We start from the raw sequence: 25420 nt of genomic DNA, 5'->3' as shown, positions 1-25420 counted from the left end.
AACGCTTTGGGCTTCTCCTTCCGTGGTGGGAGGCCGGAGCTGAGAAGAGCAGCCGTCACCCTCCGTGTGGGCTCCCCCACTGCCGGCCACACTCAGTCCCCTTTTCTTTGCTCCCCAAAGGCGGGAGCTTTTGCTGCTCAGGCATGAGGGCTCACGCGGCACCCGGGGAACAGTTGAAGCGGCTTTCTTCCTTCAGTTTAGGATGAGGGAGGGGAGCCTGGCAGCTGCTTCCAGCTGGGATTCCTGGTTGGAAATCTTTCCTCCCATTCCCATTGCAAGTAGGCAGCCTCCCGCCTGGAGACCCGGGCCCCATCGCCCAGGACAGCTGCTTGCAGGGGGCCCTGGGGAGAAGACCCTGATTTCCTTTCCAACCAGAGCTCTCTAGGAACCAATCAGAGACTGGCGTGTTTGTCCTCTATTAATGTTACAGAAGTTAAAGATATACGTGATATCTCTATGCGGTAGATATAATGCTCCCTCCTCCTGCTTTTCCCAACAACAACCCTGTAAGGTAGATCAGGGAGAGTGGCTGTCTAGAGTCCTCTCGGGAGCTTCCATGGGTGAGGGGAGAATCTGGTCTTGGATCCCAGATCCGGTCTCCCCCAGCCCTAGTCCAACAGCTTCACAGTGTTGTGAAGGAGCCCTTCACCATCTCAGCTGGAAGCAACAGCAGTGTGCATCTACTTTTCAGAATTTCTCTCTCCAGCCTTTGGGGAGATCCACCATGGAGACAGATAAAACAAGGAAACACAATTATTTTCTTGACACGGAGACCAGTTCCATCAAGCCGGAGCTCACCGTGATCTATTTTCAGAAACTTGCAGGGGATTATCATTCTTTTTCAGGAGCTGTGCTTCTTATTTATGAAGTTGTGAAAAGGCTCCAAAGAGCCCTGATTCTATTTAGACCAGAGAAGAAGGAAGCACAGCAGTGAGTTTCAGATTTTCGGCAGGTAGCAGCTCCAGAAAGGCTTCACCTGGGCACTTTCCATAAGCCTGGTGCCCTGCTGAGGAATGGCATGGAGAGAGGCGCATTGGCCGTCACCCCAGGGATGCGGACTTCAGCACAGGCCCTCTTGCCTGGACTGGAGCCCAACCTCTGGCCCTGAGTGGCGCCATTGTTCATTCAGAAGTAAATGTGGCTGGGCGACCAGGCCAAGGTCTTCAAAAAAAGTCCATCAATGGCTCTCTCAAGCCACAGCGAGATATGGCCTCAGCTCCTTTCCAGGGTGTCGCGTGATCCGTCTACCTGGGCTTTCCTGGTTGCACATACTGGCTCAGTTGTGGGGACTCTGCCACCTATTCTGAACTCACGACTGCTGCAAATTGTATTTGGCCAGGATGGCAATTTTGCAAGAATTATAAATGAGTTAATGTCTGCAAGAGGCACTTTGAAGACATAATGTGTCTTTTCAGCAGCAACCGTCCCTTAGCCTTGCAAGAAAGAGACTTCTCTTCCAGTTTAGGTTCCATCCTGTTAATTTAAGTCCTTTGACAGCTCATAATACGTAGCATGTACTTCAGGTTTATAAAGTTCTCCTGCTTCATTTAGGCAATCCTCACAACAGACCGGTTGGGTAGGCCAACCTGTTGCAGACTTCAGCCTGAGGCTAAGGAAGGGGACAAACTTACAGGAAACCTCCCAAAGAGGCGTTTCCAGATTGCGCTTGCTTTACAATCGCCATTCCTTCCAGACAGCCTTCCCTTCAAGCGCCAAATTGTTTGCTGAGCAGGATTTACTTGTAAGCAAATGGTACACAAGGCCTTGTGTAGCTCTCTATTACACACACTCTGACTCAATGGAGAAAGCTGGACATTTCAAGACAATCACCTCGTAGGCAATCATCAACCAGCTACTGCAATCTGAAACTCCATTGGAGGCCAAAGGAGAAATAAAACCATGGTGGAAAAGAGGCTACAAAGGGAGGGACAAAGAAGTCCAACTGTGGCTAAACTCCTGCACAAATAAAAGAGGGAACTCCTTGTTGGTGTGATTTGACTCATGCTTGTTTCATGATTACATCCCATGAGATAATCATGAAATAATTGTGATGTAATCATGGTATGATTACATTACGATACAAATCAAGATTAATTCAAGATTAACCCTCAAATCCTAAGCAGCAAAGATGATTAGGGGGCTGCTGGGGGCTCAAACCTACGGAAGGACAGTTGCAGGAACTGGAAAAGTCTACTTTAATGAGAAGAAGGACTGAGGGAGACATGATAGCAGGACCCACCGCCACCCTCCCCTTGTGGCTTTTCTCCTGCCCTCCCCCCGCTAATCGGAATGAGAAAGAGCTGGAGGGGACCTTAGAGGTCTTCTAGTCCAATCCCCCCCTCAAACAGGCGACTCTATACCAGTCCAGAGAAAAGGCGGAAGAGACCCCGCGACTGCTGGAGGGGGGCCGCCCACGAGACCTTCTTTGCCTCCCCCCCAAGCATCACCTGGCTCCTGCGGAGAGGGCGGGGCTTCCATTCGGGGCGGGGCCGCCTCCCCCTTCCTCCCCCCCAGCCGGGGCGGGGCTGGCGCGGGGGCCCCTCCAGTCCTCTGCAGCGGAGGCGGCGGCGGCGGCGGCTCAGAGGAGGCGGAGGGGGGTCTCGGCTGCGCTCCCCGTCCGGCATGGCGGAGGCTCAGCAGCTGCGGGTGCAGGAGGCCATCGACGGCATGGTGCAGGGCCTGGAGCGGGAGCACATCCGAAAGATGCAGGTCTGCCGGCGGGCGAAGGGCGGGCGAAGGGCGGAGGGCTCTTCCGGGGGGAGCGGGCGCGGGCCGAACCACGCGGCCGCCCCTCCGGCGCTGTAGCCGGGCGGGAGGCCTGGCCGGGGCCCCTTGCGAGGCCTGACTGGGGCGCCGCTGCCTCTCCTTCCCTCCTTCCCTGCCTGCAGGGCCTGATGTTCCGCTGCAGCGCCACGTGCTGCGAGAACCCGCGGGCCTCCATGCAGCAGGTGCACCAGTGCATCGAGCGCTGCCACGCGCCGCTGGCCCAGGCCCAGGCCCTGGTCACGCAGGAGCTGGAGCGCTTCCAGGTGAGCCCCGCGAAGGGACGGCCGCTCCCCCGAGGACCCCGGCTCTCCCCCGGCGCTGGGTCTCTGCGCCCAACGGCTGGGGGGGCCCCTGGCGGTCAGTGGGGCCAAGGTTCGGGCGGGGGCGTTTGTGGGGGTCTGTCAGAGGCTGGACTGGGCTGTGCCGCCCTCCCTCCCTCCTGCTTTCCCTGGGCGTCCTTCGGGGCCTCAGGAGCAGCCCTGCTGAATGAGGGGCTGGCGGCAGAGTCCTTGCACCATTGCCCCTCTTGGGGGGGGGGCTGGGCCGCACCCCAAAGGTCCCCCAACCCTGAGTTCCAATTCTCCTTTTGGGAATCCAGGATCAGCCGTGAGGACAAGAGACCCTTTGCGGGGAGCCTCTGGCTGGGCCCACTTCTCTGCTTTCCCCCCACAGAGCCGCCTCTCTCGCTGCACAATGCACTGCAACGACAAAGCCAAGGACGCCCTGGACTCGGGGAGCAAAGAATCACAGGTGAAGCTGCAGCTGGAGACCTGCGTGATGAAGTGTGTGGACGACCACGTTCACCTCATCCCCAGCATGACCAAGAAGATGAAGGAGAGCTTGGCCGGCATCGCTCAGTAGTCCCATCCCTGCGCACAAACCCAGGTCCGGCTAGGAAGGGACCGTGAACTCAGTGAAACTAGGAAACGAGAGTGGGAATAGGTCGGGCGCTTTCTCCAGGGTCAGGTGGCCCAGGATGCACCTGGTCTCCTAGGGGAAAGGCTCCGAGCAAAGTTGTCAGAACGGGAAACGGGTGGTTGGGTTTTCCCTGGCTCATGGAGATGCTCGCAAGCCCAGGAAATTGCCCTGCCTTGCTTTGACCCACTCTCCCGACCCTTGTGCTGATCATGGGGAAGGAGAGGGGAGGAGGTGCTTTGTTATCAACCCTAAGGTTTATTCGCTTGTTGTCTTAGCAGGGCAGATTCATTTAGGCCGGTTCAAATTAATACCACAGGTGCTGTATAAAGAGACAAAATGGCTATTCCTACAATCCTGCTCAAAGAGATAGGTTTGTTCTGGGCCTTGTGATGTAATTGAGTGACAGAAGATACAATATTAAACCTTTTGAATTCCCCAGAGCTGCTGGGAGCTTCTGTTTGTGCTTTCATCCAAATCAGGCAGGGTTTTTTTCCTTTGTCTAGGCAGCAGATATGGATGTGTGCGCCTTAATACGTCCTGAGTAAGGGAACATGCACTTGTGTGCGTATCAAAGTCTGTGTCAGATCTAAGCAGAGGTTTTGTCACTGGCAGCGAGCATGTTTTGCCACCCACTCATGACAAGAGATTCAAGCAGGAAAGGAGCCATCGGAATCTGGAAATCTGTGCTGCTTAAATTTGCCGAGTGAGTCGGAAATGAAGATTGTAAGGCGGTTTAAAAATGCCACATCAAAATGTGAACTTTGCTGTCAAAATCTGTGAGGCCTTTTTAGTCACTCCCAAACAAATGTTTATTAAATTTTTAAAATCTAGTAGAGTTTCACATTATTTGCCTTTGGTCTGTGTTCATTTCGATATGGAGAATTTCTGTATTTGGCCGAGTAACCTTATTGGCTATTCTCAGGGCACCATTAGGGCTTCTTACTTGGAAAAGTGAGCTGGAAAGAATGGTCCCCTCTCTTCATTGCTGGATGTGAGGGCAGAATAAATAGGGGTAGTGCATATATGAGAGGAAAGGAAATGCCAGTGAGTGATTGACAAAAGTGATTATTCCACAGTTTAATGGAGTGAATTGTCATGGTGCTTAAGGCCTTGTGACCTAGAATAGTCCCACAGATTGTGAAGGGGCAGGAAAGTCAGGTGTGGAAATAGAGCTGCTGTACCAACACAGGTAGTGGCATTTTCTGATCAGTTTCTCTCACCCAAGTCAATTTTCTGACACAGGGATGGCCATGGCACACACCCTTAAGGGCTCCAGCATTCCATTACTTGAGCTCTGCCTGTTACTACTCTGCGTTTAGCTGTTTGCTCCTGGCTGAAGAGTCAAATGGTAGCTCAGCTCTGACTTAATGGAAAAAAAACTTGGCTGGATTTGGGGAAGACATTGAATTTCCTCCCCAGAGACTTCAAAAAACCCAGGGAATGCTGGTGACTCCACTAAACTTACAGTGATTCGTACTTCAGAAAGATAAAAATATGCCTAAATGCTTCAGTGTCACAAAAGGTAAAAGTTCTGTTTGTGCAGAACATGTTTATTTAATGCACATCCTGTTTCTCTGGCCCCATTAATATGCAGTGATCTCTGGAAAGCCAGGATAATTCTGAGTCAGGAATACTGTGCAGATTGCCTAGAGTTGGACAATTGTGCACTGCTTCAATCCACAGTGGATCCATAATCCACAGAACCTTTGGATATTGGGGATGCTGCTTGGAAATCTTGTATCTTGTTAGTAAAATACAAAATGTTACTTACGTTGGAAAAATAATGATCAGCAACCAGCTTAAGATCCCAATGTTGTTTTCAAGAAAAAATGGCCGTCCCTGTTTTTTTCCATCTCTTTGAATATAAATTATTTTCTAAAGATGTGATTAAATACATTTGAAATGATTAAACCCTTGTTGCCTGAATTCTCTATGGGCTGCATTCTGATTTCAGCAATTTCTAGATTACTATAAAGTGAATTCAACCGTCATGATGTTGAAAGACCTCACAGCGCCCAGTGACTTCCAAGTCATTCCCTTGCACAGCTGTTAGGGCAGGAAGTGACTTGCCACGGCTTTCAGGATATTTTTCAACCAGGTCTCTGCAGCCACCTCCATTCAGGTGCTAGCCTGGTCTGATCCTTTCTGGGGATCAGCCAGGATTGCCTAGATTGCCACCTCTTTTTAGTGGATTGCAACCTAGTGCTGAAGAAACTTCTTTAGAGAGTATTGAATAGGTCTGATACACATTTTTTTTTGTTAAAGCACTAATTATTTACTATGGTACTGGAGGTAGCTGAGGCTAACCTAAAGAAGGGCTGTTTATATACCGACAGGCTAATCACAACAGGCTTACTTCAGCAAATAGTTGAATGAATACAGCATAATCTGATTGGGTATGTACATACCACATGTAAAATAAAAATATGAAAGAAAAATTGAAAAATAAAAATACATTATTATAAAAAAGATGGATGGGTGAAGAACAGAGAGCAAGTGGGGGGGAAGAGTGGAATCACCTCCGTCCAGCATGCAACTCCCCCATTGGGTCCTAAGTGTTTCAATTTCTTTTGCCTCAACCTTTTTTTATGTCTGTCATTGTGTAGGGAAGGAATTTATTTTGGATTTGTGGAAGGGGCAAGTGACCTGCTTGAATTGATGCTGTTTTAGTTCAGCAGCCTGAGTGAAGCCAGCCAATGTTTGCTCTTTCCTCCTAATGGGAGACCAGCTTCCTGTTTGGTTTTCCCACCCTGAATTCCCTAGTGGAGGAGAGTCGCGGGCCTTTGCTTCTCACAAAGGGTAACGGGGGTCCTTTGTGGCCCCTTCAAGAGGAGGGAAAGGCAGTCGTGCTTGGAAAAGCCCCCCCCCCCCGAAAGCCGCCTGGCTCCCCCCCCCCCCCCGCTCCCCCAGAGGAGTCCAAGGGACATCAGGAGGGGAAACCGCCAGGGGAGCCTCCAGTGCTTGGAACTGCAGCAGGGATGTCCAAACTTGGGCACTTTAAGACTTGTGAGCAAAGCTGGTTGAGGAATTTGGAGAGTTGAAGTCCCCAAGTTGGGGGTGGGGGGAGAAGGTCCAACATGCCGGGATGGGCACTGCAACCGGCCTCCCTCGCTTACTCGGCACTGGGGACAGCAGCGGCCCTTCCTCTCCCGGCAGCCTAGCAGAGAAACAGGGCAATCACCCAGCATCTGCCGAGGACCGAGGGCGCCGCTGCGGAAGAATAGGGGCGAGCAAAATACGCGGAGGCACGTGGCGCGTTAGACGCGAGCGCCATCGTGCGACTTAAAAAGAAGGCGGGGCGCTCGGGGATTGGTCGCTAGGGCCCGGTGACCCCGCCCTTCGCGAGCCTTTGGGCGGACTCCGAGTTAGTCGGTTCGGCCGTCCTTTGCGGTTGCGCCTGCGCTCGAGGCGCCTGGTGATTGGGCATTAAGTGCGCGCCGTGGTGACGTCCCAGCGCAGCGGAGACGGCCGACAGACGCTTCGCCAGGCGGTCGTCTTGGAAGAGGCAGGATGAGCAAAGCGCACCCGCCGGAGCTGAAGAAGTGAGTGCGCGCCGCGGGGTAGCGTCGGGGCTCGCCGTTGGGAGGCGCCGTGGGGCGGGGGCGCGGCGGCCAGAGAAGCGAGCGGAAGGGCCTAGCGGGCGGCGGGAGCCCCCACTTCAGGCCCCTCTTCGGCCCGTCATGCACTGCGCGGCGTGTGGCCATAGAGTCGCTTCTTAGAGGTGCCTTCCTCGACCCACGTGCCCCGTCCCTTCTGGGCCTGCGGGAGTTCTGCCTCACCAACAGCCAAGCCCCCCCCGCCCCCCCATTCGCCTCAGCCCCACAAGCGCTGGAGCCTCTCGGCCTGGGAGGGGGAGGAAAGTGGGCATCCCCTCCCCCCCTTCCTGTTGCAGAAAGGCCTCGCGGGGGTCTCCTGCTGCAGAAGGCGATCTTGGCTGGGGCTGGGCGGCTTTCTTTGTCAGCCTTTTTAAACCTCTGTTCGTCAAGAGACGCTCCTTCCCCCAGTTGATGGATTCTTCAGAACAACCGACTTGGAAGGGTCCTTAGAGGTCTTCTAGTCCAGCCCCAATGCTCAAGCAGGAGACCCCATTCCGTTTCAGACAAGTGGCTGCCCAGTCTCTTCTTGAAAGCCTCCAGTGATGGAGCGCCCACAACCCCTGGTGGCAAGCAGTTCCGTTGGTTCAGGAAGTTTTTCCTTAAGTCCAGGTTGCTTCTCTCCTTGATTGTTTTCCATCCGTTGCTTCTTGTTCTGCCTTCAGGTGCTTTGGAGGATAGTTTGCTCCCTCTTCACTGTGACTGTCACACAATCATCTTCGTTGCTGTTCTCTGCACTCTTTCTAGAAAGACACAACATCTTCTGTGTGTGGTAACCAGAAGTGGTCTCGGAGTCCCAAGTATGGCCTCACTAAGTGCACTATAAAGCGATAGGATCACTTCATGTGATCTTGATGCCATCCTTCTGTTGATGCAGCCCTGAACTGCACTCACGTTTTTGGCAGTTGCAGCACACAGCTGGCTCATATACAGTGGTTGCCCACAAGGGCAGCAAGATCCCTCCACAGTTACTGCCGTAGAGCCCATTTTGTACCTGTGCATTTGAGGTTTCTTGCCTGAGTGTAGGACCTTGCTTTTCTCACCTCTGGATTGTATTTTGTTGGATAGGGTTCAGTGTTCAAATCTGGTTCTTGATCGTATACTCTAAGTGTCATCTGCAAATTTGATGAATTCCCCTAATATCCCCTCATCTAAATTGCTTACGAAGAGGTTGAAGAGTCCTGGGCCTAAGAAAGAACCCTGGGGTGCCTCACTGCATGTTTCCTTCTAGGTCAATGTAGTTATGTTGAGAACTATGCATTGAGTGCAGTCAGTCAGCCATTTGTGAATCCATCTGGTGGGGGTGGTGTCTATCCCAAATTGTTGTCTCTTGCCATTTGTCAAATGCCTTACTGAAGTCCATTATTCTATGTTCACAGCTTATCCTCATGCACTAATTTAGTTACTTTGTCAAAGAATGCAATGAGATTTGTCTGGCATGATTTGTGCTTGATAAATCCATGTTGGCTTCTAATAATAGATTAGTATGTTTCTAGGTATTTGCAGACCCCTTACTTAACTATCTTTTTCAGAATCTTTGAAGTATTGATGGCAGGTTGATTGGTCTGTAGTTTTCTGGGTCCCCTTTTCTCATTTTTAAAAGATTAGAACCACATCTGCTCTTCTGCTATCCTCTTTTAGTTCCCTAGTGCTCCAGGAATTTTGAAAGATGTGGTTCAGAGGTTCTGAGATCACATCTGCCAATCCTTCGGAATCCTGGAATGAAATTCATCTGGTCCTCTTGATTTGATTTAATCTAATCTAGCGTAGATGGATGTCTTACCATTATTTTCTTGTCTATTTTGACTTGTATTCTTAATCTGTCTTTTACAATATTGCTTTTGTTAGGTTGGACTAATTTTCCCTTTTATGTAAAAACAGATGCAAAGAATGAATTAAGCCATTCTGATTTCTCCCTCCTACCCATCACTTCCATGCCATCTTCTGTTAGGAGTATCTCCGTTGGGAGACAGAAAATAGCGCAGCTAGAGAGAAAAAACGTTGCTAGTAGAAAAAAAACACGAATAGAGTTTCAGACACTGCTAGTAAAAACAAGTAGCTTTACTACTAATAATTGCTTCACAAGCAGTGATAGTAGATATATGTCCAAACACAATTTAAAGAACAAACAATTGCTTACAGTCGCAGTTCACGTTCCAGTCATCAAGCGAGCAAGTAGTTATCAAGCATAGGACAAGCAGAGAGAGAGAGAGTGAGCTCTCCTGACTCCCTCTTATTGTAAAGTTAATTACAGCTGATAACTACATTCACCCATTTAAAGCAACAATGATAATTTATTATTGTATATAGATATGTGTTGCCTACCCAACACTAGGAGTATACTCCCAACATTCTCTCGTTAGTGGACCAGTCATTTCCTTGACTTCTTGTTTTTTACATTTGGAAAAAGCCTTTTTTGTTACTTTTGACATTTGTTGCAAGTCTTAGTTCATCCTGAGCCTTAGCTTTTTTGACTTCGTCTTTGCAGATTCAGGCTATTTGCTATTATTCTGCCTTAGTTTAGGTGTCCCTCTTTCTATTTTTTACACCTGTCCGTGAACTATCCATCTTTTGTTCCTGATTGATTATGTGCCATCAAATAGTTTTTGAATGCTTGGGACCACATATATTTTTTCCACAACTGGGCAACTTACAAACTTTATTAAACCAAATATAAATACAACAAAAAAGAACAATGCAATATAAAAATGAGGAAAAACAATAGAAAACAATTTTTAAAAGCTCAAGGAAGTGGTGAATTAAGTGAGATGGCTGTATTGCCTACAAAAACTAACTTGACTACTAGTAGTAATCATAATTGTTCTTAACTGCTGATGTTTTTGATAGTTTTTTTGTGATTTCTTTTTATTATTCACTGGTCAATCACACCCTGTATAAATATGATTGATAGATAAGACTACAATTCAGTCCAACATAAAATATATAAATCTCCCAGCCAAGGTAATCCCACAAAACAACCCATCTATAGGCCCATTGGAAAAACTCTTCTTCAGGGCCTTGAGTCCAAAAGAAGCTGCACATTTGTTCTTACTCTTGGAAAGGGACAGTCTTTCATGAGAGGAACTTCCTGGTATCTCTGGGCATTTACTGTTCTTGCACCTTCGTGCGCTCAAAATTTTGGAATTTCCCATTCCTCCATCAGGAAATGGACATATACAAGGCCAGGTTACGAAGAGAAATGACAGAAGCTTTGTAAAATTGCTTAAGACGGTGTATCATAAAGGGTGGTCCTAGGACAGCTTGGTGCCCTTCAAGACACTCTGAGGAGTACTGAGAAATCAAAATTATTTGCCAGTCTATTTTAAAATGTAATACAATATTAAAATTCCATCAAATAATTGTGAGAAGTGGTAGCAGCACTGAATCCATCAATTTTATTTTTTAATACAATAAATATTGATAAATATAATTCATGCAAACATAACTTTTCAAAGTGGGAGGGGGTCCTGTGAGAGAAGATGTTTAAGAAAATGGGGCATGAGTGGGCATGCAGCCTTTCCCCGTTGACAATGAACCTCTTGATTTGTGGCTCATGGCTGCCCAACATGGAGAGAGGCTTACAACTACAGAATTAAAGCCGTGTGAAGTTGAAAGAGAAAAGTCACAGCCTTACCCCAAACAGCAGCCCTAAAACAGCCTTGGGAGGCTAGCAGGTGTATTGTCTTTTTTAAAAGCTGTGAACCTGCCTTTATTGAGATAAAACCAGTTAGTTTTTCTTTATTATGAACTTGACTTGCATGAGGCTTATTTCTTCTCTTTTGAATTTTTCAGGTTTATGGACAAGAAGCTATCATGTAAGTGAACTGATTATTTTAAAGATTCTGTTTTGCAAGGAAAAAACTATACAATTTATTTCTTGCCTGGTTACCTTGTGTAAATAAATTTCCTACAATGGGATCACTTTCCCTAATTTCCTCTGTTTGTTGCATCTGTTTCATCACTTGTCCAAATATTGGTCTTTTATGCTCTAAATGTTGCATTAATTTTGTATTGCTTTACATAATTCATTAATGGTTTAGTCTCCCTATATCCGTTTCCCTGTGTCTCTGCCTGTTCTTTGCAGTAAAACTAAATGGAGGTCGACATGTTCAAGGGATATTAAGAGGTTTTGACCCATTCATGAATTTGGTGATAGATGAGTGTGTGGAGATGGCACCTGGTGGACAACAGAACAACATAGGGATGGTGGTAAGCAAAAATGAATTGAGTTATAAGAATTGTTGAAGCTGCTTTGCCAGGGAAGGGAATGTTAAGGCACTTCTGCATTCTCTTATGGCACAGCACAATATATACTCTTCCATGTTCAAGAACTGAATGAATAGAGTTGCCATATAAATCAACTTGTGCTGATTCTAGTAGCAAGGAAGCAATTATTTATTATTAATCATTTGCATTTTGTGATTTTTGACACTTAAGAATTAGTACCTCTGTCAATAGATTGGGGACACCAGAAACAGTCAACAAATGCTGTCCCAGTGGAGTAAAAATACTCCCATGAAAGACTAAGCAATCTGTCATGGAACTTTCTAGATTACAGTTGTAGAACAGTTCTCCATATCAGCTGTCTTTAGCCATCTTGAAACTAGTTTAATTTTTTTCTTGAAATTCATTCTTAGGTATGCTAATGATAATTATTTGTTGTGATTTTTAGGTAATACGAGGAAATAGCATCATTATGCTAGAAGCCCTGGAACGAGTATAAAAAATGAAGTACTGGCTGTTACTACAGTGTGCAGAAATTTTATTATTGTTGGTTCTAATGGATCATTCCATGTTTACATTTTTTAAAAAAATAAATTCTTAAAAGTTGGTATAACTTGCTTCACAACTTCAAAAAATTAATTTGGGAATATATGAAATTTGTTTGTTTGTTTGTTTTTATTGGATTTATATGCCGCCCTTCTCCCAAAGGACTCAGGGCAGCGTACAACATTAAAAAACACACATCCCAAAAGTTAAAAAGAAATTAAATATATATCCAAAAAAAAAAAAAAACAGAATTTATAAGACAATACATTTAAAAATGAGTTAAAATTAACAGGCCAGGCCGGCTTGCTGGAAAAGCCAACTTTTTAGGGCGCGTCGGAAAGACCGGAGATCAGGGATTATGTGAAGATCCGGGGGCAGCTCATTCCAGAGGGAAGGCGCTCCCACAGAGAAGGCTCTCCCCCTGGGGGTCACCAGCCGACACTGGGGATCGTACTGGACGGTGGGAGGCTACTGGTGGCAGTAGGTGGTCTCGCAGGTACCCTGGGCATAAGCCATAGAGCGCTTTAAAGGTCATAATACCTTGAATCGCACCCGGAAAACAACCGGCAACCAGTGCAGGCCGCCTAAAAGGGGTGTAACATGGGAGCACCTAGGTACCCCCATGACAACCCGCGCGGCCGCATTCTGGACCAGCTGAAGCCTCCAGGTGCTCTTCAAGGGCAGCCCCATGTAGAGAGCATTGCAGTAGTCCAGGCGAGAAAAGACGAGGGCATGAGTGACTGTGCACAGAGCATCCCGATCCAGGAAGGGACGCAACTGACGTACCAGGTGAACCTGGTAAAAGCCCCCCCGGTCACGGCCGTCAGGTGTTCTTCTAAACTAAGCCACATATCCAGGAGGACTCCCAGATTGCGAGCCTTCTCTGAGGGGGCTAAAATTTCTCCCCCTATCGTCAAAGATGGAACAAGATGTACAAATTGGGATGATGGAAACCACAGCCACTCAGTCTTGGAGGGATTGAGCTTGAGCCTGTTCCTCCCCATTCAGATCCGCACAGCCTCCAGGCATCGGGACATCACGTCGAAGGCATCGTTTGGGTGGTTTGGGGTAGAGATGAAAAGTTGGGTATCATCAGCATATTGATGATACCGTACCCCAAAACCACAGATGATCTCGCCCAGCAGTTTCATATATATGTTGAGCAGGAGGGGTGAGAGAACCGACCCCTGGGACACCCCACAAGTGACGCGCCTGGGGGTTGATCTCTGCCCTCCAGTCAACACAAACTGCGACCGATCCGACAGGTAGGAGGAGAACCACCGTAAAACGGTGCCCCCCACTCCCAACCCCCCGAGTCGTCGCAGTAGGATACCATGGTCGATGGTATCGAAAGCCGCCAAGAGGTCTAATAGGACCAGGACTGAGGAGCAGCTCCTGTCCCGGGCCCGCCAGAGATCATCGACCAACGCGACCAATGCCGTCTCCGTGCTGTACCCGGGCCTGAAACCTGACTGAAATGGATCCAGGTAGACAGCTTCATCCAGGTACTGGGGAAGCTGACATGCTACCACACTCTCGACAACCTTTGCTACAAAGGGAAGGTTGGAGACCGGACGATAGTTGGTTAAAGAAGCTGGGTCTAGGGAAGGCTTGTTAAGGAGGGGCCTCACCAACGCCTCCTTCAAGGGGCGGGAAAGAACCCCTCTCTCAATGAAGTGTTGGTAATCGCCTAGAGCCAGCCTCGTGTCACCTCCCAGGAAGCCGAAACTAACCAAGAGGGACACGGGTCCAGCACACAAGTGGCAGCACTGAGTCTCCCCATAATCCTGTCCATGCCTTCGGGGGTCACAGGGTCAAACTCATCCCAGATTGTCTCCTCAAGATTCAACCCCATCAGCTTGCCCGAATCTACCCAGTCAGAGTCCAAGCCTGTCCGGATCTGAGCGATTTTATTCTGCAGATACTGAACAAATTCTTCAGCCCTACCCTGCAAGGGGTCTTTCCCAGTTCCTTGGTTAAGTAAGGAGCGGGTCACCCTAAACAGGGCGGCTGGGCGGTTATCTGCTGCCGCGATCAGAGCGGAAAAATATTGCCGTTTTGCCGCTTCTATCGCCACTAAGTAGGATTTAATATGAATTCTTACTAGTGTTCGATCAGATTCGGACCGGCTGGCCCTCCAGCCACTCTCTAGGCATCTTTTCCAGCATTTCATCTCCCGGAGCTCCTCAGTAAACCAGGGAGCCACCCGGGATCGACACCAGGTCAGAGGCCGCAAAGGCACAACGCGATCCAAGGCCCCAGCGGCAGCCCTATCCCAGGCTTCCACTAGGGCTTTGGTCTAGTTGTGAGCAAGGGATTCAGGAAAAGTCCCAAGCTCCATCAGGAACCTTTCGGGGTCCATCAGGTGCCTGGGGCAGAACCATCTGGTCGTTTCCGCCTCCCTGTGGCGAGGGGTAGCGGTATGGAAGTTAAGCCTGATGAGGAAATGATCAGACCATGACAAGGGTTGAATAGAAATATCCCCTAAATCTAGATCATTCATCCACTGCCCAGAGACAAAAATCAGGTCGAGCGTGTGTCCCCCATTATGGGTGGGGTCTTGAATTAACTGAGTTAGGTCCATAGCTGTCATGGAAGCCATGAATTCCCGAGCTGACTCGGATGTCTCGCCAATGGAAGGCAGATTGAAATCCCCCAGGACCATAAGCCTGGGGAAATCAACCGCCAATCCAGCTAAGACATGCAGCAGCTCCAGCAGGGCCGATGAAACGTAGCAGGGAGACAGGTACGTAACAAAAAGGCCCACCTGAGCTCCAAGGCCCCACTTCACAAAGAGAGACTCACACCCGCCTATCTGAGGCACAGTGACCTTTACTTTCTTTACTTTATTTAGATTTAGATTTATAAACCGCTCCCTCTCCCCGAAGGGACTCAGGGACCTCCTGAGGTCTAAGACTTTCCCTAATAACCACCGCCACTCCCCCGCCCCTGCCCTGGGCTCTCGGCTGGTGAAACGCCCGGAAGCCTGGTGGGCATAGTTCGCTAAGGGGCACACACCCCTCATGGCCCAAGCAGGTCTCCGTAATGCACGCCAGGTCCGCTCTACCCTCTTGTATGAGGTCATAAATGAGGGGAGCCTTATGCACTATAGACCTGGAGTTAAGTGATACCAGCCGGAGACCAGAGTCCTGTAATCCCGAGCACCCGAGGGTGCGAGAAGGGCGATGAGGGTTGGAACGCGCGATCGCTCTTAAACAGCAAACCCGCATCCTCCGAACATCATTTGGCCCTCGGCCCCCACCATATCTGCCTCTCCCTCAAACAGTAGAGATGGTGAACCCCCCAATGGAATGGCTTAATGTCTCCCCTGGAATCCCAACCCTTCCTAGCCCTCCCACCCACGCCCATTAGTTAGCTCTGGTCTGTGCCCTGGCAGACTCCCCCTCCCCCAGCCTGTCTGAGCCATCCGAATCAACCCAACCCCCCCTTAAAATTTGGTTTAAAAGCCCCTGTAAAAAACCCGTAAGAAGTCTCTTCGCATGCCACCTCTTGGGATCCCAAGTTCCGTCATTAAGGAAGCGTCTTGATAGGTCAGAAGGCCATCCCCGGGAAAGGGGGAGTTCCCGGAGGGAATAAAGTTATGTCGGAGTATAGCATAGAGGAGTGTGTGGCATCAACCAAACGGGATGACATCATGGGGAGATGGAACGAGGAGATGACATGTTCACAGGGGGGGGGCAGCCGGCAATGTTCAAGGGGGTAGCAGGAAGTCCATCATAAAAATAGTCGGTGTAGGGGACAATATGTAAGGGTAACGGACAGCTGTCCAAAATCGCAGCAGATGCTAGCTTGCGAGGTGGTGAAGTGGCGGCAACGAGGACAGCAGCGGCATTGGCAGCTGCTCCAACTCCGACTCCGACAGCTAAGCTCCGCCCATGCCAGCCGCACTCACATCCATTGCCAGGGCCGCACTCCGTTGACCCAGTCCATAATATCACAGGAGGGGGGGCCAAATGACACAGTACGGTGGCCTAGGCAACGGCGGTAATCACAGTACGGTGGCCTAGGCAACGGCGGGGGGGGCACAACGAAGGACCCCTCCACTCCAACTGCGCCCACGCCAACTCCCGAAGCCATCTTCCGCTGGCGTTAGTATCCATGCCAGCTGCCTCAACCCATCCCCACTGATCTAATTTGAGAAATTGACTTTAAATCCATGTACATGAATGGAGATAGGATAATATTAGTGTTCCACATAACACCAATGGCCTAATAAACAAGTGAACAAAACAATTCCAAACAAGTTGAATGAGAAATGAACTTATGCTGGCGATAAGCCAGCGTTCGAAACATTCAAGATCCTGTTTTATGACTTTTGAGAAGTCCTTGACTTATGACCAGTTGTTAATCATTTTGAAAGTACAACTCCTTGTAAAGGGGCTGTCATAAAATGTTTTGCTTTGGTCCTGTGATTGTGATCTGGGTGTTGGCAACCTGGTCACACAACCGTTGCCAAGCACCCTGCAGTCATGTGATGGAGGGAGGGAGGGGGGGAGAGAGAGACACGCGGGCACAGAAAAAGAAGTCCCTCATACAACCCTTAAGGCAGGCACATCCTTTCACCAACCTGCTTCTCCCCTCCCCCCCAGCATAACATTAAGTTTAATTTGTGTATTGTTTAATAGAGGGCTAAATTGGCCATGCCTACCCAGTCACAACCACCTAGTCACCCAGGCCACCCATCAATCTGAGGGACCATGAATTGGCCCATTTAAAAAGTTTGAGGCCCCCTGACCTGTATAATCACTTAATGATTGCCACTAATTAGAGCCAGGATTGCAGTCATTAAAGCAATCATGTGGATGTCTTGCTTAATGACCACTTTGCTCAACAACTGAGAATTTGGTCCTCCAAATTGTGGCCGTAATTCAACTCGAACTGCCCATAATGTAACCCTCTTTGGTTGTATCGGTGTGACACCTTTCTAGAATTGTCAATTGCAGATCCTTAGCCACACATTTGGAAAAAAGACACAACAGCACCACAAAAATGCGTTTCCTCCACTTTTAATAAAGTTAGAAAGTATACCCAGTCTGTTACCTGTAAATTGCTGCTACCATTCTCTGCCTAATGCAGTCAAGAATGGATGGCATGAGTAGTTCATAGAACCACACACCTGGCAGTAGAGGTATGTTTTTTTCCTACTGCTTTTAGGTAAAAGAAAAGGCGCTTGCCAGTAGTTTTCCTGACTGCCTGAATAAGCATCAAAAGGCACAAAGATAATTTTGATTAATCCTTCTCTCCATTTTATAAATACTTTATTTTCCCTGCTCTCAAGCTTTATTTTTTAATATGAAGTTTGATCTAGTGGTGAAGGCACCAGGCCAGAAACTAGGGGACTGTTGAGTTCCAGTCCGGTCTTGGGCCCACAGGAAGGAGATACAACAAGCCAGTATCAATTCCCGTCACAGCCAAATGGCTCAGCCCTGGGTTAATGTGTTACTTCTGTGAGGAAAGAGTTTGTCAAAAGCCATCCCGAACATCCAATTTCCTTCCCCTTCAAAAAAAGAAGGAGTTTATTCAGAACAGATACTTCATAATTTTAGTGTGCTGGAACAGCTGAATTCTTATAAAATACAAATTTTAAAGGGCATCACTTCAGTTACTTGAACAGCCCAATTCAGAGATTCAAATCGGGCATATTCATTTTCTTTTGTGTCATTCCCCAAACTAATGGATTCCAGAATTGTAAAAATATCTTCCAATCAAAAGTAATGAATTGTTGGGCATCATTGCGAAACTAAGTACAAGAAGTCTCTTGACAATTTTATCCAGTGGTTTTAAGAAAAATTGCTATGTAAAATACCTGAGTTGTCAGCCCGAAGGCTTTATTCAATGTTTTTCATATGTCCCCCAAATTACTTATAACAAGTGATTTGCAAAAGAAATCTAGAAGGTACAGTAGTTTTTAAAAGGCTGTTGCCAAGAATTCCCTTTAAGCCTGTTTTCTTGGAGTGCCAAAGTAGGATCAACAGCGATGGTTGCAAACAGAAGCTTGAAACATCATTTTCAAATCCTTTCTTACCTCACTAAATATATATTTGGCCCTTGTAGGAATGTTCTGAGCTTAAAAGTGTCCTAGATACTGCCAAGCAAAGACATTTGAAGGTTAACATTTTGGGCTGCAAATGGAACATTTCAAAGTTCAGACACTTTGCGCACTGATACCCAACACCCAAGATACATTGCAAGTTTCCCACACACTTCAATGCCTCCCTCCAACCCTTGTCATGCCACGTCAAAGCTCTGTCTTGAGTCTCTCATGCAAGTCCTCTTGATCAATCCTATCCATCTTCTTGTACCAGTGGTGGTGAGCCAAGAGGGCCGCGTTTTTGGCAGAGATTGCGCTCATCTCCATGGCGCTGGCTGCCCATTCTATGGCGTTGACGTAATACATGTGATCGTGGAGAATGAAAGATGGGCACTTCTGGGGGGGGCTGTAGTGTGGGTAGGCCAGCCATTTCCGTACTTCCACCAAGTCATAGGAGGAGAAAAGCAGCTTCAGTTGCTCATCCGTCAGCAGCTGACGGGAGAACACTTTCCATACAGGAGAGCCCAGGTGGGTGTCCTTCACAGGGGAAACCACCCCAAGGCTGCTGACGAACAGGTGAGGATCTTCCATCGTGAAAATGGTCTGCAGGTTGAACTGAGAAGGATCCCGATAGCCAAAAAAGGAAGCATTGATGTGCCCGTGGACAAATGTGGCCACCGTCTGGTGGTAGGGAGTAGAGAATGCGGGGATCTGTGGGTCGAAGTTGTGGAAAGTTATGTTGGCGATTTGGCGCTGCAAGGGAGTAGCGATGAGGAGGATGTCGTAGGCACCAGATGTTACTCCAGATGTAGAGTTGTAGGTAACCTCATATTTTTTTGTCAGACCACCTTTGAAACAACCAGAAAAAATTAAAGCAGTTTTGACGTTACTGCAAGTTTTACTGCCTGAGGTAGAGGGTTTTGGGGGGTGTTTTCCCCAAGGTGAAAGGACAAGGAAGGCATTTTTGTGCCGGCTGGAAAGTTTTTCAGAGAGCAGCAGAGTGCCCAGGGCGGCACGATTCTCAAGCTACTCTGTTTCCCCCTCCAGCCACACTCGGAGATAACTTTCTCCATGTCGTGACCGCCGTCAGTATAATGGGTCTCAGGGCTCATTTCACTCTGAAGCCGCGACCCAATCAAGTAACCTGTCTGTCACGTTTCATCATCTCAAAAGTGACAGCCAAAGAGGGTTTGCTGTTCAACTATTTGATCTCTGATGATAATTCTTCCCAACAATCCAGGGTGGTTTGAAAGGAAGGAGTGGAAGCCCCTCCAGCCCCTCTGGGGCTGCTGCTTCTGAGGTTTTGCTCTGGAAGCTTCCCACGATCACCCTGTTCATGGGGTCTCTGCTGATGTCCCACCCAACTTAAGCGGGTTTTAAAATGATTTCCTTTTTAAAAATGGGGAGCTCCCCTGCAGCAGAGCCCCAACTTCCAGTGCCGCCTCTTTTCCCAGCAATGATACGGCCCTCGCTTAAGACTGCCGAGGCCCATCAACTCCAGCTCTTGTGGCCAAAGAGAAGGGATTGAGGAAGTGGCGGGCCCAAAGTTGTGGAGAGCAAGAGATTTCCCCTTTCTTGTTTCAATCATGCACAACTTCCATTCTTGATAAATGTATCCCATTTTGCAAATGTGAAATAAATAACTAAACATGAGACAATCACACCTGCACGGCCCTTCGGCTTTGTTTTTGTTTCTATGGAGATAACAGGACCAGAAATCAGCTGGGCTTTGGAAGCATACAGGAGGCCTGTACACACCAATTTATTGCCTCCTTCTACTGACCAAAGTCCTCCACTTGCTCCAGCCAAAGATACAGCTCCTGCAAAGAAACGAAGCCCAGGAAAAAATGGTCAAAGACACCTAAACAAGACAGTAGCTGAGGCTAAAGTGATTCAGTGACAGGGTCAGAAATAAAAATAAGCCAACATTTTTTAAAAGCCCATTATGGCTTTAGAAAATATGTGAACTCAGCCACTGGACACTTGTGTTGGCAACTTACTAATGAACAAACCACTATGGCTTACTGGGTAATGTGCAAAACCAGCCATCCTATAGTGCAAGAAGGGAAGTAAGTGTGATGTTTCATTTTCAACTGGCTCTCTCGTTTGCTACCTTTCAAAGATGTATGCAAAGTCCTGTTTCGGGGGGAGGGGGGGGATTTGTTTCCCTCATTCGTTTGCACAGGGACATCCAGAAACTGACGTTCCCCAAAGTGTATGCCTGAGGGTCTTGACCCCCCCTGCGTGAGAGAGAATGCTGGCTAGGTAGGCTGAGTCGTGCTCTCTTCTTCTGTTCAGGTCAGCTTTATTTCAGTTTTAAAGCAAGGTTTTTTTTCTTCCTTCTGTTCAATCGTGTCTGATTCTCAGAGACTATCCGGACAGGTTGCCGCAGTTTTCTTGGCCAGGTTTTTCAAAAGTGGAGCAAGTTGTGCAAGAAGCACAAGTGGATGTCCAGTAATACAACATTAAATTTGCTACTTAGGAAGGAACAAGCGCCTCTTACCTACGAAGCCATTGATGCTGGCACTCTGCCCATAGTTGACTCGCATGATAGGAGTGACCATCTCGTTAATGAATGCCTGAGAAAATCTGGCCCTTTGCAGGGACTCATCGATGGTGTGGTTCAACATGTGAAGGAAGTCCGCCCCTCCAAGGGCATGGAGCAGGTTCTCAGGGCTGCTGAAGGCGTAGTCGTGCGACTGGTACCGATAGATTCTGGAAAGAGGGAATGGGGGAAGGTGTGAACTAGCTAAGGATCTTGCAATGGTGCAAAATATATTATGCAGTGGGGCAACATATGCTCTCAACAATGAATATCTGAACTATTTTGAGTTGAGGTTTTTGAAGACAACAAAACCAGGGCTGCCATTTATTATCCTTTGATAGTATCAAGTGACATCTCCAAGCTTGTGCTGAACGTTGTGCTTTCGTCTTCTATCATCCCCCCGATGATGAAGACAGTAGAAATCCACCATACTGGGGCTGTTATATCGAAGAGAGTCCTGGTTGTGCCAAACCTCTCCCATTTGAGAATATGGAAGCCTCTGTGCAGCAGAGGTTTCATTGTAGCCTTCCCCGGATCTGTACCTTGCAATAATCCTGTCTCTGAGCTCTGCAAGCAGTTCCTTTTGCTCTGCTAGAGTATGCACCGTTAGCTGTGAGGCCTTCTACAGAGAGTGTGCGCCTTTCCAAAGTGCTTCCAATCTATTTATTCCAGGTCAACTCCAAGATGTCGGAACATGTCAGCAACAATTATGACAAGTGGGAGACACCACAGATAAATTTTACGTATTGTTGCAAGGGGTCTGAATGCTTATGCCGACGTGATATTTCAGTTTTTTCTTTTTAATAAATTTACAGACATTTCTAAAATTCTGTTTTTATTTTTTCATTATGGGGTACTAAGTGTAGATTAATGAGAAAAAAATGAATTTCAACAACTGTAGAATCCGGTTGCCGCAGAATAAAATGACAAAAGTGAAGGGGGCTGAATGTGCCCGGTAGTTTTCTCTCCCTCACTACGGAAATCCCGAGATGCAACCTCTTTTTATTACATGTTTTAATGGTGTATTTTTAAAACCACAGCAACTTTTAACTCTTAGCATGCTGGCTGGGGAATTCTGGATTTTGAAATCTTAAAAGTTGGTAAGCTTGAGAAATACTGTTTTAGGAAGTGATGACTGGCATTTCTCTAATTGCTGGCTGCCAGTCAAACTTTTTTTTTTGTAAGCCATCGCCAGTTTTACCTGCTGTTGGTCTTTCCCTTATCTGCAAATCTGGTTTTGTCCCCACCTCTTTTATTGAACATTCAGGGGCCTCGTTGTTTTGTGCTCATACTAGAATCTCCTCTGAGCAACCACAGGCTGTGTTTGAGATTTCAAAAGGCAAAGAATTCAGCTCTTGGGGGCTTCGTAGCTTGGAAACTACGAAGGGGGTGGCCAGCTTCCTCTTTGGGGTGTTCTTTGTCTCGCCACTCTAGCCTGCAGTCTCGGCCACCCATCCAGGTATGAACCAGCCTTGACTGTACTTACTTTTCAGAACTAGAGCCATTCATGAAGCTTTGGCTCATTAATTGATTTAAACCAAGCCATCCCGTGGCCCCCTTCATGACAGGGTAAAGCAACACAGCAATTTTAGAGCCAAGCAATTTCCTGGTCTTTTTCTTTCCACGGCAGACTGAAGCCTAGCTTCCCAAAAATAGAGGGGCCCAGGGAAAAGCAAAGTGCCTTTCATTCGAAAATAGTGAGCATTAAACCAGTTGGACCTGGTAACAGGATCACCCTCACCCATCTAACCGACTGATAAGAATTTGGGGGAGGGAAAACCTTTGGGGCAGAGGCTGTGCCAGAGAAGCCACGACACCCCCACCCCTTGCCCTGCAGTCCTTTTGTTTTGTGCCGCTCACCTCATAAACTTCTCCAGGACTTCCTCCACCCACATGTAGATGCGCAGGGGGTTCAGTCCGTAGCGCCACAAGAGCTTCAGGAGAGTCCAGACATACCAGCCGCTCTCCTCAAAGACAAATTCCTCCCCATTGTAAACACCCATCAGCCCATCTTGGCTCTGAGGCACAGAAAGCCCTGCGAATTCAGAGACAGCGACGGCAACTTGAGAGGGAGAAGAGAGACCCACCCAATGTCCCACCCAGACTTCCGAGGAGGTCCTCCCGGCAGCCCCTGGCCCTCCACAACCACAGGCACCCAAAAGACTAGCCAAAAGAGAAGCAGGACGCCCCCTTGGGTGTTCCTGGGACAAATACAGATTGTACGTCATTTCAAAAGAATTACGCTAAGACATGGAATGAAATTAAGGAGAACATATTCAGGTGGGAGAAACTAAAATTCCGAAAAGTGGGGGGAAATTTCTGTGACAAAAATGATTGTTTTGCCTAAAATGATGTTTTTGTTTCAGATAATATCTGTTTTGAAGTACAAGGCAAGCAAGGGGAAAAAGATCCATCTAAATTTGCACGGAAAGGGGAAAAACCCCATCAAATACAAAATGTTACAAGATGCAAAGGGAAGAGGACTGGATTTACTGGATTTGAAATACATTTTGCAGCTTGTGGTTTGCTTTGGATGAAAGAATTCCTGTTGCTGAGAAATCCAACTCTTTTAGAAGGGCATCGAATGCCAGGGAATATTGAGGGTCACTGAAGTTAAAAGGGACTTTAAAGACCACTTTTATTAGTTGCTCCAGAGGAAGAATATGGATGTAAAGGAAACCCCACGGTGGACCTGGGCACAAGCCCTTTACAGGGAAGGAAGAAGAGGCGAAGGGAAACGGCTAACATGGCCGGAATTATTGGGGAACCTCCAGGGGGAAGAAAGAGGACATTATGACGAGAGAGCGATTCAGACAGTTGCCCCGAAGAGCCTGTCTCATCCCAGGCGACGACCCCCTTGGGGACCCCGCCCAGCCCCCTTCCTCAGAGGGGGGGGATTGGGTAAAGAGAGAGAGTGAGAGAGACCCCCCAAGGCCCCCCCTTCCAACCAGGGAGGGAGGGAGGGAGGGAGGGAGACCCTCACCCAGCTCCTTGACGAAGTGCTTCAGGTGGAGGTTGAGCGGGTGCAGGACGGCTCCCCCCGCCTCGTAGTCCTTCCCTTCCAGCTGGACGGTGGCCAGGCGGCCCCCCACCTCTCCCCGCTCGAAGACGTCGATCCGCACCTCCGGCCCGAACTTCTGGCGCAGGAAATAGGCCGCCGCGGAGCCCCCGATGCCGGCCCCGATCACCCCTGCAAGAGGCAGCCGCGTCGCTCCCTTCCCCGAAGCCCCCAGCGGAGACCCCCGCCCCGCCCGCTGGACAAGGCCCCCCCTCGCCTCCCCCCCCGCTCACAACCGCCCTGCGAGGTAGGGCCGCCCGAGTCCCCGCTCGGCCCATCCCCAGGCTCTTCGGCCGGCCCGTCAGCCCTCCCGGCGGCTCCGCGCCCGGCGCCAGGCAGAAGCGGAGGCGTCCCCGGCGAGCGAGGCTTGCGGGCCAGACACCCCACCCCGCCCCCGCCCGCCCGCCCCGCGCGCCTGCCTACCGATGCGGGAGGGCGGGTGGCGGAGCTCCGGCGGCCCCGAGGCCTCCCCGCCGCAGGAGAGGAAGAAGAAGAGGAAGAGGAGCGGCGGCGACAGCGGCGCCCGTGGAGCCATGGCCGAAGGAAGGCGGAGGTAGGCCCCGCCCTTTCCCTGGCGTTGCCCTGGTGACCGCTGGGCCCTCCTCCTTTCCTTGGGTTGGGGAGAAGGGCGCCGCCAAGAGACTCCTGCGCAGGCGCTTCACTGACGGACAGCTTCTGTCTGCTGCCTCCTGCGGGGACTCCAGAGCAGAGGGCTTCAAACCTTTAAGACTCCGGGACTTCAACTCCCAGGATTCCTCCAGCCTGGGAATTCGCCAGAAGCCCCCGAGTCTTCAAGTGGCCAAGTTTGGGGAGCCTTGAGGATTCTAAACTTAGAGAAGTAAGAAATGAGGTTTCCATTTATAAGACAATTTGGAGGAATACTTCCTTCCTTTAAAAATAAGGGTCTTCTTTTTCAATTTCAATTTCAATTTAATTAAATTTATAGACCGCCCCCTCTCCCCGAAGGGACTCGGGGCGGTGTACAGGCACATTAAAAACCATATACAAAGAATAAATACACTTAAAATCAAATTAAACCTAAGGCTGTACAGAGTGATAAAAATTAAGAATCGACTCAAAACCAACCCCTAAAAATTTAAAAGTGCAGAATTGAGGGACTAAACTGGGATTAGGCCAGGCCAGCTAAACCAAACAGGTGGGTTTTAAGCTTCTTGCAGAAGGAGCGGAGATCGGTAGTTGTTCTGATGTCCGGGGCGAGGTCATTCCAGAGGGTCGGGCCCATCACAGAGAAGGCCCTACTCCTGGGCACCACCCGCTGGCACTGCCTCGTGGATGGTACCCGGAGGAGTCCCTCTCTGTTAGAGCGGATCGGCCGAAGGGATGTATGGGGCAGGATACGATCCCGCAAGTACCTAGGTCCTGTGCCATGGAGCGCTTTAAAGATGATAATCAACACCTTGAAACGCACCCAAAAAGCCACAGGTAGCCAGTGCAGCCCGCGCAGGAGAGGTGTTACGTGGGAGTACCTAGAGACTCCCATAATTGCCCGCGCGGCCGCATTCTGGACCAACTGCAGCCTTCGGACGCATCTCAAGGGGAGCCCCATGTAGAGAGCATTACAGTAGTCCAGCCGGGACGTCACAAGTGCATGGGTGACTGTGCGGAGGGCGTTCCGGTCCAATAGGGGACGCAATTGGCGCACCAGGCGAACCTGGTGAAACGCCCCCCTTACCACGGCCGTCACATGGTCATCCATT

The 25420-nt window shown here is 48.9% G+C and overlaps 3 protein-coding genes across 3 annotated transcripts; 2 read left to right on the top strand and 1 right to left on the bottom strand.

Annotated features, from left to right (window-relative positions):
• The first annotated feature begins 2507 nt into the window (after positions 1-2507).
• FAM136A (family with sequence similarity 136 member A) lies at positions 2508-4514 on the top strand. The gene is made up of 4 exons (XM_081961333.1): positions 2508-2709; positions 2889-3029; positions 3439-3651; positions 4188-4514. Exons 1-3 carry the CDS (start codon positions 2623-2625, stop codon positions 3625-3627), a joined length of 417 nt encoding a protein of 138 aa, XP_081817459.1. The 5' UTR covers positions 2508-2622; the 3' UTR covers positions 3628-3651; positions 4188-4514.
• Positions 4515-7083: 2569 nt separating this feature from the next.
• Positions 7084-12118, top strand: SNRPG (small nuclear ribonucleoprotein polypeptide G). Its single transcript, XM_081961323.1, has 4 exons — positions 7084-7226; positions 11070-11092; positions 11362-11486; positions 11950-12118. The coding sequence occupies exons 1-4, from the start codon at positions 7195-7197 to the stop codon at positions 11998-12000; spliced, it is 231 nt and encodes a 76-aa protein (XP_081817449.1). The 5' UTR covers positions 7084-7194; the 3' UTR covers positions 12001-12118.
• A 4940-nt stretch (positions 12119-17058) lies between these two features.
• PCYOX1 (prenylcysteine oxidase 1) lies at positions 17059-24287 on the bottom strand. The gene is made up of 6 exons (XM_081960503.1): positions 24126-24287; positions 23628-23834; positions 22505-22679; positions 20603-20814; positions 19764-19919; positions 17059-18947 (listed from the first exon to the last, which is right to left on the bottom strand). Exons 1-6 carry the CDS (start codon positions 24235-24237, stop codon positions 18307-18309), a joined length of 1503 nt encoding a protein of 500 aa, XP_081816629.1. The 5' UTR covers positions 24238-24287; the 3' UTR covers positions 17059-18306.
• Positions 24288-25420: the final 1133 nt, after the last annotated feature.

This window comes from Natrix helvetica, assembly GCF_964273705.1.
Source record: "Natrix helvetica genome assembly, chromosome: 8".
Classification (NCBI taxonomy): domain Eukaryota; kingdom Metazoa; phylum Chordata; class Lepidosauria; order Squamata; family Natricidae; genus Natrix; species Natrix helvetica.
This window is presented reverse-complemented; position numbering and strand designations above follow the sequence as displayed.